At 33.6% G+C, this 18,994-nt stretch overlaps 1 protein-coding gene across 1 annotated transcript; it reads left to right on the forward strand.

The window, feature by feature from the left end:
* Positions 1–1,349: 1,349 nt before the first annotated feature.
* LOC145587996 (katanin p60 ATPase-containing subunit A1-like) lies at positions 1,350–8,633 on the forward strand. Its single transcript, XM_081644636.1, has 7 exons — positions 1,350–1,575; positions 3,774–4,245; positions 6,047–6,244; positions 6,493–6,737; positions 7,209–7,361; positions 7,462–7,549; positions 8,077–8,633. Exons 1-7 carry the CDS (start codon positions 1,454–1,456, stop codon positions 8,356–8,358), a joined length of 1,560 nt encoding a protein of 519 aa, XP_081500762.1. The 5' UTR covers positions 1,350–1,453; the 3' UTR covers positions 8,359–8,633.
* Positions 8,634–18,994: the final 10,361 nt, after the last annotated feature.

Raw genomic sequence — 18,994 nt, forward strand, 5'->3', positions numbered from 1 at the left:
TCACCACTCGCATTGAGATTGACCAATAACTCCACCAATCTTAGCGAAAACCACCTACACCGCCACCACTCTCACCAAAAACCACGCACCACCTCTAGATCTTCTAGCCTCTAACTTACAAATGCGTCCAGATCTATAACCCATAAAATTATAAGTATATTATATTATCCAAACTTTATGGTGGTGGTCATCTCGTGAACTTGACATGAGTTAATCCTTTATTTTATTTCTTCTTAAATTCAAAACTAATTGTTTTCAATTTGATTTTTTTTTTTGGTGTGTTTTAATTTGACTGGCTTTTCTAGATTTTTTGGAAATTTTGGTTTATTTATTTATTTATTTATTTTTATTTATTATTTATTTATTTATTTATATTAGTTTTAAGACAGTTGTGGTGTTATAATGGTGATGGTGGTGGTTTATGTAGTGGCGGTGGATGTGGTGGTGGAGGTTACTATTGTGGTTTTATTTTTGGGGCAAAGCGAAGACCAAAATGCGTCGTTTTATTTTTGTGGTGTTTCATTACGCCATATGTCTTGTTGAGTCCCTAAACTTTCCCCTTAGAAAATATCTAATGCCAATATCCCTAAACTTTCATCATTCTTAATATAAAATGACCTGTCATATGGGCAAAGTCCCTAAACTTTCCCATTCATTTGACAACTCAGCAATTTAGTCCCTAAACTTTGCCTAGTCATCAATTTTTTGCGCCGGAATAAGTCTTTAGTGGTGGTGGATGGACCAAAATCAGGACTTTTGAAAGTTGAGGGACCTAAATCAAACTTATACCAAAGTTTAGGGACCGTATTTGGTCTTTACTCTTCCTTATGAGTTCGAGTTTCAATAAGGACAGGGTCAGACCAAGCAAGGATGGGGCGACCTGTAGTTAAGCCGATTCCTTGTCTACGCCACTTTCTTCTTACACGTCGATTTTTTCCTTTACTGAAGTTTCTACCTGTGTTTTTTTTTTTTTTTTTTTTGAAAGAATCTACCTGTGTTTCTTAATATTGCGAGAGATTTCCCCCATTCCCTCCCAAAAGAGTCAAAACACAATACAAAATTTGAAACATTGCTCCTACTACATCTTACAACGGTTTGAATGTTTGATATCCACTCACAAAGTCACGAAAGGTGAGAGTGAGGGATAGCTCAAGTGGTTAGAGCTTTCCTCCCGATTCCAGGAGATCATTGGATCGATTCTCACCTCGCCCTTGTGGCTCTCTAAACACCGAATAAACAAAGTCACGAAAGGTCAAACCCCACTCAAAGGGCATTCTAGTAATTTCACTCCCCTCCGATTGCCGTTGCTAAACCGTTTAAACGTCGCCGTCGTTTCTCTCTCTTCCCCCATTATTTTACCCCTAATTCTTTTCAAATCGAAACCCTAATTCTTCGGCAAATCGAAGTTTCAGACATCCAAAAATTAATCAAATTTCTTCAGAGGAGAGAGAAAATGGTGGAAACCACATTGTCGGGATTACAAGATCATCTGAAATTGGCCAGAGAATATGCAGTTGAAGGTCTTTATGATACTGCTGTTATCTTCTTCGATGGCGCCATTGCTCAAATCAACAAGTAATTTCCCCTTTTCTGTGCCCTAATTTTTGTTGGATATAACTTGAGCTTCAATTCTTTATTTTTTATTTCGTTTTGATTTTTCAATTTGATGGTTGGTGAAGATAATGTTGAAACTAGATAGATAATTTTAGGTACTTTGTGAGTTAATTTAGAATTGCATTGCTTTTATACATTTTTTGGATAGTACTATTTTTAGCTATTTTCCATTTTTTGGAACTATTTTTTAGGGAAATGACGAAATGAAGGTGTGTTAATTATAAATGTTTAAGTGTTAGAAATGTGGAATTTGAGTTAGGTAAGTTTCCGCTGCTGAGTTTGGAGATCAAGTGACATTTTTTTTTTTCTGGGTTTTGAGGATCTTTTGTGGAATTTCAGTCATTATATGCTGGAAAAAAAAATTGGGTTTTCTTCATGTGATGAGTGATTGTGGGTCTTGATCTTGTTATCGACTGAAGCATTGTGTGTATGGATTTATTTGGGGACTGGGGGTTTCGGAGGGGGAAGTTGGGGGGGGGGGGGGGGGGGAGAGTTTCGATGTGCTTTTTGGCGGACTTTACAGCTTGAGTTTGTTGACACTTGCTTGGTTCTTGTATTGGGAGATTTTGGAGCTGAGAAATATTGGGAATTGTAGATATACATTTCTACTGTTAGCAATGGGTTTTATGATTGATCTCTTTGTTGGTTATCCTTTCTCAAAAAGAGTGTATGGCATTCTTTGTGTTCAAGTGAAAGTGTTGCAGAATATCATAAGATCATAGTTCATACAAAGAGCTGTTAAGTATCGTGAAATGGGAGAAGTAAAATTTATAGGCCTTTCTACGAGAAGAGATTTATCATGTGGGTGATTAAATTTAATGTGACAAATAGACAGGACCCTTTGTGATTTTCCTAAGACTAGTTGATGATGATTCGATGCCAACTTTACTTTTAGGAGAGCTTCATTGTGCACAAAGTTAAACTTGCATGATGTTTTCATTAAAGGATTAATCATCAAGAGTCTTTTGAAGAGTGCAAGGCTTCATCAAGGAGTCTTTTGTGAGGCACCTAGTAGTGGTGTAATATTATGTATGTTTAGTGACATACGTTTAAGATATCAGGGGTACTTATGTCAAATGAAGAAGGATCTATTCAAGTATCTTGGGTTAATTTATCCAATGTAAGGGTGATTTTGATGAATTATTGATTATTTTATGATGCTAGTACTTGTGTGGACACAAGCTGACTTGGATGTGAATTTTAAAAAAAAAAAAGCGATGAGTTTTGGAGGTTGAAACAAATATGTTTTGTTTTATACACAATTATGCAACCTACAATAAGATGTGTGATGCAAGTCTAAGATGCTTTGATCATATCAAAGGAGGCAACTAGCCAACTAGATACACCAACTAGGAGATTTGAGATCACATATGCTGTATGAGAAAGAGAGATAATCCTAAAAAGAACTAGTTCGTAGTCATCATATAGGGTTTTGGTCATGAGAGGTTACATGGTTCATTTAGATCTTATTAAGGGATCTTGATAGGATGTTAAGATGTTGGTTGCTACTAGTAAAGTTTCCTAAAACCACCTTATCTAAAACAAACTAGATCGTAGTTTCTTTTTCTTCACCTTCTTTTCTAGGATTTGTTTTGTGGGTTCTCCTGAAAGTTGAAACTTGTCTTCTTAGTTAGACTATACAGACATACAGAGGTAAGCCTATGTATAATATTTGTTCTTCCTATGAGCCCCTATTTAGATTGTATAATACCAAGGAAGACCAGTTTGAAATTTTGAGAGCGAGTATCGTTTTAAGATGAAAGATAATTGCCTTTATCTAGATAAATGTGGAGGCCATGATGAAGTAGAGCCAAGTCATTTTCAAGTTCAATTCTTCACAAAAGATGATTTTTTATCTTTTTTTTTTTTTTTTTTTTTTTTTTTTTTTTTTTTTTTTTTTTGGAGAAGTGTAGTGCCTGGTATCATGTAAAAAGAAGTGTGTGTGTGGACTTGTGAATAGAACTACACTTATTAATCTTATATATAATTTGAGGCCACCATTTGATCCACTGTGAATAGAACTATACTTATGAATCTTATATATAAGTTGAGGCTTCCATTTGATCCAAGGTTTATACCATTAATTTGTATTATAATGGATTTTCCTCTGGAATCTGGATCATTTTTTCATAATTTTGACAATTCTTAAATGGCTATAGGCACTTAAACACTCTTGACGATCCTATGACTCGTTCCAAGTGGATGAATGTAAAGAAAGCTGTCATGGAGGAAACTGAAGTTGTAAAACAGTTGGATGCTGAAAGAAGGTCTTTCAAGGATACTCCTGTGGGTCGACGACCTCCTTCACCACCAATTTCTACCAAGTCATCTTTTGTCTTTCAACCATTGGATGAGTACCCTACTTCTTCTTCTGGTCCAATGGATGATCCTGATGTTTGGAGGCCACCAAGCCGTGATACAAATCGAAGGCCTACAAGGTCAGGTCCAGCAGGCACGAGAAAGTCGGCTCAAGATGGTGCTTGGGCTCGTGGTCCAACAAAACCTGGTACAACTGGCCGGGGAACAAAAGCAACTGGTTCTGCGAAGTCTGGGGCCTCTGGTCCTGGAGCTCGTTCATCTGCTAATGGGAAAAAAGCTGGATCAGGGAAATCCAGCAAGGGGGATGCAGCAGTAAGTTTTGTTGATATCATTCAATATCAAATTTCCTATTAATGTGCTGCTTTTAGAGCTTTTCATGTTGCTTAATTTTGAGAATCTCTGATTATCAATGTATTGCTTGGCCTTGGGCATTGGCATACTCATTTTAGTAACAGTTACAGCTTTAAATTGGTATGCGAGAAGGTAAGTATTTTTTTTTTTTTTACCTGTAATGGTTCCCAAGTCTAAAATACTTTTTTCGATTACATCACGTTCGAAACCATGCTGTAGCTGGTTCATTCTCTGATCTTTTTGGAACATGCTGTGTGGATTGCTTTCTTCGCTTTTATCTTCATTTCGTTTGTATTGTTAGTCCTTTGATTTTTGTGATTGTCAATTATACATTTTCCAAAGCCATGTCTTAATCGCTTCTACTTCCCTCATTCTAGAGATTCAAGTGATCTGCAAGAGCTACTATGACTGCAAGTTAAGTTAATATCTTGGCCTTCTGTTTTGGGGTTTTCACAATGTCCCAAGGGGTTGGATGCCTCATATATCCTTTTCCTGAAAAGCACATGCTTACAACAGGCAGTTAAATTTTCTTCTTTCTGATTGATGGGGGGATTTGCAAGTCTTGGTTGGAGGAGTGGTCTGATATAGTGATATGTCTATTTTGCTTTCAATGGCCCATATTGGTGTTTGTGTTACTCAAGTGAGATCAAACAAGAGGGAGAGGGATTAAGGAGGAACGATTTAAAATTATGTGTTTGATAAGGGAAGTGGGTTATACAATAACAAATTTTGGATGTTTTGTTAGGGAGTACTAGAGACAGCCCCCTAGCTTTTATGCCACCTGCACTTCATCTGACCCAACGTACTCTAATGATTTCCCTTAAATCCCCAGTCGCTATTCTTCTTTCAATGCTATTTCTGACTGACCACCACTTTTCCTTAATCATCTTAGCCCACAATTATGTTTAAATCTTTTCTATTATCACTCTTATCTTGATCTCCCTCCAATGTTTCTAATTGACCCATGATCTGGTATGGATTATGCAATGCCTGTTGCACCCACCAATCTCTTCTTTCCCCCTGCCCCTTGACTCTTCTTGGTGGGAGCAGTCTGAGGCCTTTGCTCGAAGCAATGGTGAAGAATATTGTGATGGGCAAATGATCGAAAAAGTGGCAATGGGTAGCTAATAGAAGGGTGGTCGTCATTGAATGTAGTGCTTGTTTGGTTGAACAAGGAAAGTAGTATTATGAAGGAAGATGTCCTTCAATGTTTCATTTCCTAGGTATTGTTGAATGCTGTTTGGTTGAGTGTAGGAAAATTTCTGATTAGCCACAAAGGGAGTTCCATCTCTCTGGTGTGGGGAGACATACAACAACCATGGAATCATGGACCTAGAATAATCTGATGGTACTGGACTGCTGATAAGAGTTTTACTGGTGAAAGAAATTGAGAGTTCTTTGAAACAAACCTCGACAAAGGAATTTTATTTCCCTTGAGTGGCTTAGAAGCCCCTAAACTAAAGGCACAGAAGGCCACAGGGCTCCTTTGTCCTGAAAGATGGAAACCAATTTATTGTTGTGTTTGCTTAATTATGGTAGTTGGAGTTGGAGGTTGGACTATATAGTCCATCTTGGTTAAGCAGCTTTTACTGCATATATTTCTCAATAGACCAAAATTCAAATATATTCTCACATGAAGTCATTTTCTGTTTGTACTAGATTTTGACAGTTCTAGCTCCCCATTTGATTCAACCTAAACTTGTGTTTATTGGATTTATGTTTTGTTTTACCTTTTATTCCTTACTGATTTGAAGAACTGCAGGGTGCTGATTCTGAAGACGGAAAATCAAAAAGAGGGCTATATGAGGGCCCTGATGAAGATTTGGCTGCTATGCTTGAAAGGGATGTCTTGGACTCTACCCCTGGAGTAAGATGGGAAGATGTAGCAGGATTAACTGAGGCAAAGAGACTACTTGAGGAAGCTGTTGTTCTTCCTCTATGGATGCCCGAGTATTTCCAGGTATATTATCCTTTTTTTTTTTTTTTTTTTTTTTTTTTTTTCCACTTTATCCATCACTTGAGAAGTTGTGAGTGTCTTAAGTACATGTTCTTGTAGCCCTTTTGAGTAACTTCAACAAATATCACCCCCCCTAATTTCTTAATTTCTTACTGCATAAATTAAGGCTAATGTTTACATAGAATAGTACAATTTGTGAACTCTATAAGAAAAATCTTTGCTAAAACATGAACTTCTCTTTTATTCTACAGGGAATCAGAAGACCCTGGAAAGGGGTACTGATGTTTGGACCTCCTGGTACGGGAAAGACACTTTTGGCTAAAGCTGTTGCCACTGAGTGTGGGACAACGTTTTTCAATGTCTCTTCTGCAACCTTGGCTTCAAAATGGCGTGGAGAAAGTGAGCGTATGGTTCGCTGCTTGTTTGACCTTGCTAGAGCTTATGCTCCAAGCACAATCTTTATTGACGAGATTGATTCCCTCTGCAATGCTCGAGGGTTAGTTTATGTCTTCTTGCATATGCTCTACGTGTATGCTGAACTGTCTGTGAGGTTTAAAAAAAAGAGAAGAAAATGGAAGAAGCTTTATGAAGTTTATCAGCATTTTAAAGCATCATGCTAATTTAACTTTCTTCAGTAGGTCTCTCTATAAATGTTAGGCTCCACAGGAATGTACCCATACTCTAGATAGTCTAGAACCTCTGCTGACCTGCTTCTCTGCCACATCCCTCGGGTCCTCCCAATGTTCCTCTGTACTTGTGCTTTATATATGTGCAGTTATTAAACTAATTTCTTCTCATCCCCTTGATGTTTTATGTGTGCTTGAGTATGCAATTCACCCATCTTTTTATCTTAATTCTTAATTCCTAAAGTGTGGTAGTGGTACATGATGCATAGAAAAGGTTTATGTCTAGTTGTCTAAACTGATATGGCATTATACGAAGTATAATGTTTTTCTTCCTTTGTCAGGGCTTCAGGAGAGCATGAATCATCTAGAAGAGTTAAGTCTGAGTTGCTTGTTCAAGTTGATGGTGTAAATGTTAGCTCTTCTGGTGAAGACCGAAAGATAGTCATGGTTCTGGCAGCCACAAATTTTCCGTGGGATATCGATGAGGCACTAAGGTCTTACTAAACTTCATCCCTTGTATATTGCTTGAGTCCAGGTTTGTGAACTTTTAGTTTTACAACTTTTACCTGACTATTGGCGGTTGTTGCAACACAGGAGGAGATTGGAAAAGCGTATATACATTCCTCTTCCAAATTTTGAAAGCCGAAAAGAGCTTATAAAGATTAATTTGAGAACTGTTGAGGTGAGAAGCAGGTCCTTTCTCAAATGATTGCTTTCTTTCTTTAAGGCTCTACTACTCTGGGCCTCTGGTGTACACCCTAAATCGCCTGGCTGTCTTAACTTTTAACATGGCTCATGCACGACAGGAATCGATTTTTTGCTTGCATGTTGAGTATTATTAGTAATATGGAAAATAATAATATGGCACCTGTAATCATGGAAACTGTAAGGTTCGGAATATAATGCAGTTTCAATTTGTTATGTGAAATTTCGGAAACATCTAGCTATAAATACTATGGGTATATACAAAGTAAGGAATCTGGAAAGTTTAAATTAGTTACTGGTTACTCCGTATTAATCTTGTCTATAAGACTAATTTCTGGAGAAAAGGAAGGGAGATTGCAGGACAAGTGAAACCATCTGTTTATGGGATAAATTTGTTTGTCACTTTGCTTTCAACATTGTGGTGCTTAGTGATTTTTTTCTCAAATGTACGTCTTTCTAAGTGCTGGGTAACTTTACTGACTAGGCTTGACGATGTTTTTATAGATGGCTGCTGATGTGGATGTTGATGAAGTGGCTCGGCGAACAGAGGGATACAGTGGAGACGATTTGACAAATGTTTGTCGGGATGCATCCTTAAATGGCATGAGGCGTAAAATAGCAGGCAAGACTAGAGATGAGATAAAAAATATGGCTAAAGATGACATCTCGAATGACCCTGTTGCAATGTGTGATTTTGAAGAAGCATTGAGGAAAGTTCAACCTAGTGTCTCTGCTACTGATATTGAGCGCCATGAAAAATGGTTACATGAATTTGGATCAGCTTAGAAGAATTGCTCACAAAGTTAAGCAATTACTGGTCTTTTATTCACAATTCTTTCGTCCATCTGTTGTGTAGGTTCATCGTTGCACTCCTCTGCTGCTAGTGTGAAAACTGGTCTGTTCCTTGTATCTGTATCTCATGTACCATAAGTCATGTATTTTCTGCCGACCAAAATGTCTGTAAATCCAAAATTGTGATTAGTTGGTGAGGGGATGCCAGCCATTGTGTGACCTGCAAGCATTTTTGCCTGCTTGCTTCTTCTGTTGTTATGTTTCCTTGATCCGTTGTGGGTGACAAAGATTAGTGAGAGTTCAAATTTTATCAATCAGTTTAACCCTTTGTGGGTATTTCGTGCCCTGTTTTAATTTTTCTGCTGCTGGGGTGATCTTGGATCCTGGTATATCTGTATAAATATGGGCAGTGGGATCAGAGGCGCAAAAGCTAAGATCTCATCTAAATTGCTATGGTTTGTAGTGGTAAGTGAACAATGATATCGATCTTCAAAAAAATATATTTTAAGTTTCATTATTCGTTAAGTTAATCCCATCTTTTGATAATTATTCATGAATAATTTTAAGATATTATTCGTTTTCAATAGTCTGAAATGCATCGTTACTACATTCAACAGAGCAACAAAGACATGTAAGATAACACTTTGAATTAATTGAAGAAGCTACCAAAACTTGAGGTGAAGTTGAATTACTGGTATTACTCGTCAAAATTCTTGTTAGATCTCCATTTCTAACTAGTGTTTTGACCTGATCAAAATGTTACTCGCTTCTCGCGACTTCAAAACTGAACACGAAACTTCATAGTTAACACTTGTGTTGTGTTTATGCTATAACTATGTCACCCAAGAAACTAAACACGTCAATTGTTTCATCTTTTCATAATTCATACAGTATTCCAAGTACAAATGTGTAGATCTACCAAAATTAGTTTGGTGTCATTCATGCAATAAGCGAGGTGGCTTAGAATTACGAGAAGGCGATGACATCTCAGGATACTTGCTAGTATTTGTGTTGAGTTTTATCGTCAAGTACTCTTGGTTGGTGTTTTTGTAGTAAAACATTTGTCATTGATTAGGCTCCTTTATCAAGCTGCTCAATACATACGATAGTGCCAACTCTCCTAGCAATGTTTTCATTGCATCCGTGGCTTGCATTAGCTGGATCGGATTTATTTACTCGTAAGGGTATCAAACTTTTAGTTCAATATAGTCTTTCACCTTTAAAAATCGCTTTAGTTGATCTCTAGTATTGTCAGATGTGCTTTATTTAAATCCGACGTCATACCAATGCCATCATTTGAACATGTATTAATAACAATCTTATCGAGCTTGCTTGGTGTAGCTGGTTGGATATTCATTTTGATTTTTTAGTATAACTTTGACGTCTTTGAGGTCAGAAGATCAAATCTTCCCAGCTAAGATTTCTGGGCCGAGGATCCAACTTATATTGTACTTATCTTGGGCTACTATTAAATTTTCATATAGTGAGGCTAAATAAGTTAAGTGTTAGTCATTTACTTGTAACATTTAACTTGTCTCTCTTATGTGAGAGTTGAGACGGTGTTAGCCATAAGAGTTTTTCATTTTTACTATTCAAGAGAAAAAAAAATAAAAATAGAAAATTCCACCGGTTTCATATGTTAGTCTCAATTAATTGTTACTCTCTCCACCCTTAATTGGCTTAATTTATGTCTTATTCAACCATTTTTATAATTATAATTTTAAATGTAAATCTATGAATAATGATATGAAAATATAACCTATCTTGAAATCATAAATTGAGAGGTATCTGACACTTAAATATGTTTTTTCTTTAATATATCCACAAATAATCATTGACATATAAGAACATAGGGAGTATAATCCAAGCAAAACCCGCCTATAGCTAAGTCGATTTTCCAGAACTTGAAAATGAAGGAATCCAATCTAAAAAGGAAAAGTTTTACATATAGTACTATTTAATTTGGTCTGCCTGATTTCTGTATTCTTAGTGGTGGACAGGAGTAAGAAAGATGATTTAAATGGTGCTTACATTTCCCATAAAAAAAAAATGTTGTCATGCTATTATACATAGAAACAAAAATGATAAGCCGTCCCGTATTACTTTTGTCTTGATATTTGCATTGTCTACTAATGTAATGGATCTGATCCAAGAATGTATTTGTTTGCTCTCATCATGTTTGTCTTGATATTTGTCTACTAATGTGATGAATCTGATCTAAGAATGTATTTATTTGTTCTCATCATGTGATTCAGCAAAATAAATGATTTGGAGTTGTTTTTCAATAGTAGCAAATAATCATCTTGTTGTATATATGTTGCTTCAACGAATAGGAAATACGAAGTATATACTGTTGATGGACCGACTGAAGTGTGGATGCAGTATGAGTCATCCTCATACCCTGCGCTTAATATTCCACTTTAAAAGAAGAGGTGGATGAGATTCGAACACGTGACCATGTCACACTAGTTTTGATACCATGTTGATGGATTATCTAAACCAAAAGGTTAAGCTAATGGTTGAGCCCCAAAAATATGTTTTATACTCTATCATATGCTACTAGACTATTAGCTAGAGATACTCGATCCGTATTAGATTATACGGTACATATTATAAGAGAGATAGAAAATAATATATCACACAATCACACTACAATTTAAACTTTATAGAAATAAATATTACAGTAAATCTGTAAATAGATAGGGAGTACTATACAAAATGAAATGCCACCTTAGGAAGGGAGATCCACATTATACTCCATATCTCTTCCAAAGTTTATACTCCATACTTAGGGTCTGTTCTCTTCAGCTTAATTTCAGTTTAATTCAGTTCAGCTTCAATTACTTCAGTTCAGTTTCTAATTTCCTTCTTTTATAAACAATTCATTTCAGTTCAGTTCAGCTCCAATCAGTTCAGTTTAGCTTAGTTCAGTAAATCAAAAAATACCCTTATTATTATTAGAAAGTTGATATTTTAAAATTAATCTAGATTAATAAAATTAAATATTAGATTATATTTATTTTTATTATCTACACATATATAAATATCAAATTAAAAGAAGATCAAAGAGAAGTGTACATCTTGATAACAATAGCATAAAAGTCCAAATAATGCATTTGAAAAGAATGGTGGGAGTGCATTTTAAATTTTTAACTAATTTAAGCAAAACTTAGTCATGCTAGAAGACAAAATAGTTCAATTGATTAATAACTTTGTTGCTTTAATAGGATAAAGTTAAGGACCCACCAGGTTTCTTAAGTCAAAATTATAGCAACTAATTTATTTTTAGTTGTTCAATATAAACACAGATGAATTGAATTTGTTTTTTCAAGAATAATATACATAATTGAACCCGATGAGATCTTAATACTCAAAAGTTGATAGTAAGAATCGGTCGTGATGATAGATCAAATGGTATGTACGTAAACACTTTGAAAAGTTTTTCAATGCATGCATGTATCTCTATAGAAAGTGTGATACATTTTTGTGATATATAATCTTGTTCAAGTGTGTAAACACTTGAAAAGTTAAAACATGCAAATAGCTTCATACAATTTAAATAGTTAATGCAACTAGCTTAATTTAAACGATGAAAATGAATTGAATGGAGATCGTAGCTCATCAACATAATTTACCCTGCTTCTTCATACACAAAAAGGACTAAAGATCTACCTCTAATAAAGACTGATAAACATAGTTTGTGACCTTTGTATTATGTTTATCACCTTTAATTTTTTATTCTTCGATATTAAATTCATCAATATTATCATGATTATAGGCTAACTGTGAGCAGATTATTTTCAATGATAATTCTTACCCTTTTTCCTTCTCTCTTCTAATGAATTTATTCCTCAACTAACACTTCATCAATAAATAACTTAATTCAACATTTAAAAGCATAATCTTTCGTGAAAACAAAAATAGTTTCAAAATGAAAGGATGAGAGGAAGTAATCTTGATGTTCCCCAAAAATAAACATTGATCTTGATGTTGTCTTATTGAGAGGACATATATGAAAGCATCTTCTAGGGTTAGGTTATATTTTTCGTAGAGTATGATTGGCATTTAGTGCCTAAGTGGAAAGTAATATCGAAAAGGATACCATCCAAATATGGCTAAGCTACCTATATTACTAGTACATTTATATACTCTCTTTAGAGTTTAGACTATAGACCCTAAAATTCCAAAATTCTTTTTGCAAGTTTATAAAAGTACCATCTAAATTGCTGTCGTTTTGACAATCACATATATTCTTCATTTTTTTTTTTATTGGTTAATTTATTGTTATAGGTAGACTTGTAGCTAGGTTTACGTCTTCATGAATCATATGATATAGAAAGTGGTGTTCTTGCTTGGATTCAACTTCCATTTAGTCGTGTGCATGTGAAACATTACGGATCGTTGATGCAAAGTTTGCGGTAACGAAATGATTTAACCTCAAGTCGAATTGGGATAAAAAAAAGGATAAGCAAAAAACTTTTATATAACGAGTACTTCGTATTTTTAATAAGCGCGTTTTGTGTGGAATTGGCCGCATTATGTGACCGCTTGTGAAAAAACAAAGTAATCCTTGTAATACTAACTGAGTATCTCATGTAATAGTGATCGACCAACTCTTATAATACTGACCGAGTAACCTTTATAATCTAATACTTACAAAGCAACTCATTTAACACTGAACAAGTAACCCCTAAAATGGCTGGTTATAAGGTGTGATTAGCCACATATAAAAGTTAGTGTTTTTTTTTTTTAATATGAGGCTGGAATCAATTATTTTAATATATATTAAAATTTAAATATTGTATGACATACAATACCTATTGGGACATACTTAAGTGTATGTTTACAAGGACTGCATATAGAAATAGTTTGTAAATAAAACATGTCATTTAGATTAAATGTGGGGTCGACTTGTAGCCCAAATTAAAGTTAATAGGGCTTGGCTCAGCAGTCAGCAGCCAGCAGCATGCACTTATGTCTCAATAAACTTAGTTTATGTTTGACAATAATACTTGAAAATGAGCTCAAAGGGATAACATGAATTGATAAAGTAGTATATAGTTGAAACGCAACGGGTACTGAATTTAAAGGGTACAGTAATTGATTAAGGCCGTCATGTTCGTTAGAGCTGCTCTGTTCTGCTGAAATGTACTCTGTTCTATTGGTTCAATCTGTTTTGCTGAGCCTGTTCTGCTTTGTTGCCTCTGCTCTATTATACTAAAATCTGCTCTGTTCTACTCTTTCTAAAAACTCAAAAGAATAGGACCTAAATCATATGTTTGGAAGAATTAATTTATTAATGAGTTGTGTCCTATATTAATTGCTTTTAATCTAATATACATGATTTTTTTCAAGGTGTTTGCCAAAATTCCATAATATTCATTCATCTATGAAATAATTTATGTTATCTACTTCTTTTCACTTGAATTAGTTGCGAATTTTATTTGAGATCGAAAAACCAATTTATATGTTTGAGGAAAGTCAAAAAGATTACTAATTATTTTTAAGGAGACTTATTATATTTGCACTTAAATAGTTATATTATATGGAGTATGAACAATTGCAAAGTTACATTCAACCGAGCTTATCTAAATCTATTGCTACTAAAATAATAAGTTGCTTGTTTTGAGCTGATAAATATAGATCAAGTTTTAATCTATAAGGGTGGTACGATGGAATCAAGTGTATATAAATTTCACAAACTATTGGGTCAGTCAACCAAATAGTTCGTGCGACGGAGGAGATGACGATAAAGACGACGATGACGATGATGACAACAATGGTGGATCTCCTTCTCGTAATTATATATCATGGCTTGATGATATCTTCTATTGGCTATATGATATCATCTACTACCTACGTTTCTTAATATGTGCAACAAAGGAATATTTTATGTCTCACAAATAATACCCCTTTGTTGCACATAATAAGAAACGGAAGTAATATATATATGATTGTGTATATGATATCTTTTATTGGCTAGATGATATCTTCTATTGACAATATGATATTATCCAGCCATGATATCATATAACCAATAGAGGATATCATCCAACCAATATAGGATATCAAAAATCCGCTGGATGATATCATATAGCCAATAAAGGATATCATCCAGCCATAATATCATATAGCCAAAACTGACGCAATACCTTCTCTATAAATTTTGATTACAATTGTCTTTACCCTACTATAAATCAATTTTATTTTTTTTTATGTTGAAAGAAAACCTTAGGAAAAAAAAAAAAAGGATCAGATAAAAATGGTCAAACTTATGCGTTAAAAATAAAAAATATGGAGTAATAAAGTAACTGTATAAAAAGATTGAAACAGAGGGTGGTATACTTAAATTGTAGTAGGTTTAGAAATTTGTAGCTTTAGTAGCCTTTGTGCAACAATTTAAATTATACATAATTAACTTACTACTATCTTCAAAAATAAAAATTAAAAATAAAATAAAATAAAATAAAAAAACACCCTAAAACTGCTTGTAAGACCATGCTTAAAATTGTCTCTACATATATAGTAAATGGAAGATAATGTAAACACTTCCTTAATCCTTGTCTAAATATCAATCAATGACATCTAAAGGCCTATTCTGATTGACTGAACTGAGTTGAGTTGAACTGAACTGAACTTATTGGAGCTGAACTGAACTGAATTGAATATTTTATGAGAGAAGGAAATTAAGAACTAAACTGAATTTATTGAACCTGAACTGAACTGAACTGAAAATAATTTGAAGAGAACAGGCCCTAAATCTCCTTTTCATTCTACTATATTAAGTTTTAAGCCTACTCTATGAAATACACCAAATATAGCTAGGATTACATAATCTTGTCTAAATGATACAAAACATTGTTTTCATACGGTAAAGTATGATTGACAACATGCTACAAGTGGGCAAACTCATGTAGCTCTCAAATATAAGTTGTCTATTTTTGAAGAGAAAGAAGAATACAAGACCACTACATTATGTTCTCATTTTATAGTAATATAAACCAAATGAAGATTAAAAGTTGTATTAACATTATCGTCAATGTGGGTACGAAAATAGTTACATTAATTGGTTGTCTACAATATGACAAACTAGTAAGGGACCCAAATTTAAGCAAACCTAGCCTTCAATTGCAAAATCCATGCAACTAGTTTGACCATCATGTCCATCAATAAGGGGCCTAAATTTAAGCATAATCAGCCCTCAATTGAAAAATTCATACACATAATACAACTAGGTTAACCATAGGATTAAATTAAAATTAGATGTTGGCGAACGTGTTTTAAATTTCAAAACATCTAAGAAAGTCATTTTAAAAGTATGGAAATTTTGTCAAGAATTACCAATTAAAGCACGTGTTTTGAAAAGAATTACCTATTAATTTAATTTTTATTCAAAAAATTACCACAAAATTGTAAAAAATTTAACTAGCACTATCACTTTTTTTTTTTTTTTTTTATTATTATAGTTTCTAATATATATTAATATTATATATTAATTATTATTATAAAATATTTATTATTATTATTATTATTATAAAATATTTATTATTATCATTAAATATTAGTTATTATTATCAATTAATATTATATATTAATCATTAGTTATTATAACAATTAATATTATATTTTAAACATCAGCATAATGTTGTTTGGGATACCCTTGTTGATGTTTGCTATTGGTTTGGGATTTCAGCGAGAAAGGAGGTTGACATTGGGTTGTCTGGAGGGAACGGCGACGGGGCGCTTAGACCTGGAGATGTGTTACTTTATTCCTAGGATCGTGGTTGTGATGTCTGTGTTGATTAGACAGGGTCTTCTCCTTTGACACAATCTAGGCTATATGACTTTGTTCTTGGACGGGTTGTGGTTGATGCGGCTAATCGGAAGTAGGTCAAATATGAATCTAGTTGTCGATCAATTGGATATGGATTTCTTCCCTTCTCCTTTTCTTTACTTGGGGAATTAGACAAGGAGACTGTTGCACAACTGAAGTGGGTTCAGAAGTTCTCGATGACTCAGGACATTGGGGCTCGTGCTGCTGCTCATATTTTTACCAGGATAGGTTTTTCTATAGCTAGAGGAGTAGGGGCCCAGATTGTATCTCGGCTTCCCACTAATTTTCTATAAGTTGTAAGAACCATATTTTTAGGAGTGGGGGCCCAGATTATATATTGGCTTCCCACTAATATATTGTAGGTTGTATGACTTTTGTTTTTGAGATATAATAATAATAATAATAATAATAATAATAATAATAATAATAATAATAATAATAATAATAATAATAATAATAATAATAATAATAATAAAACCTTTACTCACCTTCTAGAAATCGTAAAAGTAAATTTTGATTTGGATTAATTAACAAACAGCTCCATGTTTAATTAATTTCTGTAATTATTTAACTTTGCTACACAATATCCATCCATATACGAATTATGTGATGCTTAATGGTAAGAAAATTTCACAAACATTATGTTGTACACTTTGAGTGACACCATTTTACAAGTATACTTTTGTTGTTTCAATTGTATTTGATTTTCAAGTTAGAAAACAGAAAATTTCTCATACGTAAAAGTGTTTGCAATTGCATTTTCTTAATTAGAAGGTGGCATACAATTATAAAAGTTACAAGTATTTATTTATGCTATTAGAACCATTTAACTAATGCAAAAACGGTACGAAACAATATGAGTGATTAGCCCATGGAGGGCCATGCAACAAGTAGTTACATAAATAATAATAAGGGACACCAAGTTAAATTTACAACTAAAATAAATTTAGTAAGTTACGATAAAATCAGATAAGGGTGGGTGAAGGCATGAGGCTATGATGCTAAGCCATCATGACAATTAGACTAGTAAGTTACTTTAAAATGTTAACGAAATCAAACATATAACAAATTTTATGCGGTCACAGACGATGGCGTTAGTCACGTCACAGACTCACAGATTGAGAGAAAAGAGTTTTTATTAATCTCAAGGATAATAGATTAATAAAACACTGACCATACTAAAATCTAAGGGTTCATTTCGCATTGCTGTGTTTTTCTGTTTTTTAGTTTTTTGTTTTTTAAAAGTATATGATATATGTCGTATAATGAATCAAAAATTATTTAAACTTATTAAAATCATGATAATTTTGAAAACTGACAATAGAGAAGTGAAAATATCTTTTTCTTGTTTTCTGCTTTTGGTTTTTGGTTTTCAAAAAAATAGGAAACTGAAAACAAAAAATGATGCCAAACAAGCCCTAACTTAGTGCGTTTATACTACCTCCGTTTTTTTTTATTAATTGACACGTTTTGACTTTAGCACTATTCACACACTTCCCTTTGACCATATTTTGTAATTTATATGTAATGAAAAATATAATCATGTGGGGTCTTGTTAGATTCGTCATGGTATATATTTTCAAAATATCAAGTTTTTATAATTTTTACTTATCGATAATTAAAGATATTAACGGTTGAAATTGTGCACTGACAAACGTGATTAAAGAAACGTGTCAACTAAAAAGAAACCGAAGAAGTATTAATTATAAAGCACTTTGAAAACAATAAGTAGTATATATAGGCCAAAATTTAGTCTCTGCTTAGGGCCTGTTCTCTTACGTTGAAATTCAGTTCAGTTCAGCTGAGTTCAGTTCAGTTCAGTTCAGTTCAGTTCAGTTCAGTTCAGCTCAATTCAGTTCAGTTCAGTTCAGTTCCTAATTTCCTTCTCTTATAAAATATTCAGTTCAGTTCAGTTCAGTTCAGTTCAGCTGAGTTCAGTTCAGTTCAGTTCAGTTCAGTTCAGTTCAGTTCAGCTGAGTTCAGTTCAGTTCAGTTCAGTTCAGTTCAGTTCAGCTGAGTTCAGTCAATGAGAACAGGCCCTTATAACCTCATATTAGAAAAATGTAGTTCATGTAATAGATACTCCGTAATAAGTTATATTCAAAGAACATGCATGTATGTGTTCATGAAAAACTAGGAAAACATAGTAAATCAATTCAAAATGACAACATGACATTTCAATTCAAATAACAAATTATAGTTTCTTGGAGCGTCAAATCAAATTAATTCAACTTGTGCCTTGTCCTTTCCTCTTTGCACTAGGTGAAATTTTTTTTTTTTGACAAGAGCACTAGGTGAAATTAGTTGCCGTGATTTCTTGTTCATCTTATAAGATCTAACACTTAATTGGACCATCTATATATAATAAATCGTTGCTCGACTCATTATCATTCTTTATATGGCTTGAGGTTCCTTCTCATGGGGACTTGATTATTCATTTAAAAGCCAATACAAATTTTAGCACGTACAATTTATATTTGTCAGTCTTGATTCATGAATTATTTAACAATATATTTTTATTACAAAGAAAAACACTTCTTTATTTCATTTTTAAATGATAGTCTTGTTTCAATTTTTGCACTATTTTCGACACAACAATTACGCATAAATATTCCAAACGAGTGAATCGAATAAAATCTTCCTTGAGTTTTTTTTCCTTATGCATATCTATTTAAAGGATTATTAAATCCTATTTTAATTCATTGGATCTAAATAAATTATTAGAAACAAAGAGCGTATGAAAATCGAAAAAATAGGGCGAGTCAGACTCACAACAAGTCCTATATATCTGACATT

Source organism: Chenopodium album, chromosome 17, assembly GCF_948465745.1.
Source record: "Chenopodium album chromosome 17, dcCheAlbu1.1, whole genome shotgun sequence".
In the NCBI taxonomy this organism is placed as follows: Eukaryota; Viridiplantae; Streptophyta; class Magnoliopsida; order Caryophyllales; family Amaranthaceae; genus Chenopodium; species Chenopodium album.

Coding starts and splice junctions, on each gene's coding strand:
- LOC145587996 (XM_081644636.1), top strand. CDS start 1,454: ATGGTGGAAACCACATTGTCGGGATTACAAGATCATCTGAAATTGGCC. Junction 6,738..7,208: donor TCCCTCTGCAATGCTCGAGG/GTTAGTTTATGT, acceptor TTCCTTTGTCAG/GGCTTCAGGAGAGCATGAAT. Junction 7,362..7,461: donor GATATCGATGAGGCACTAAG/GTCTTACTAAAC, acceptor GTTGCAACACAG/GAGGAGATTGGAAAAGCGTA.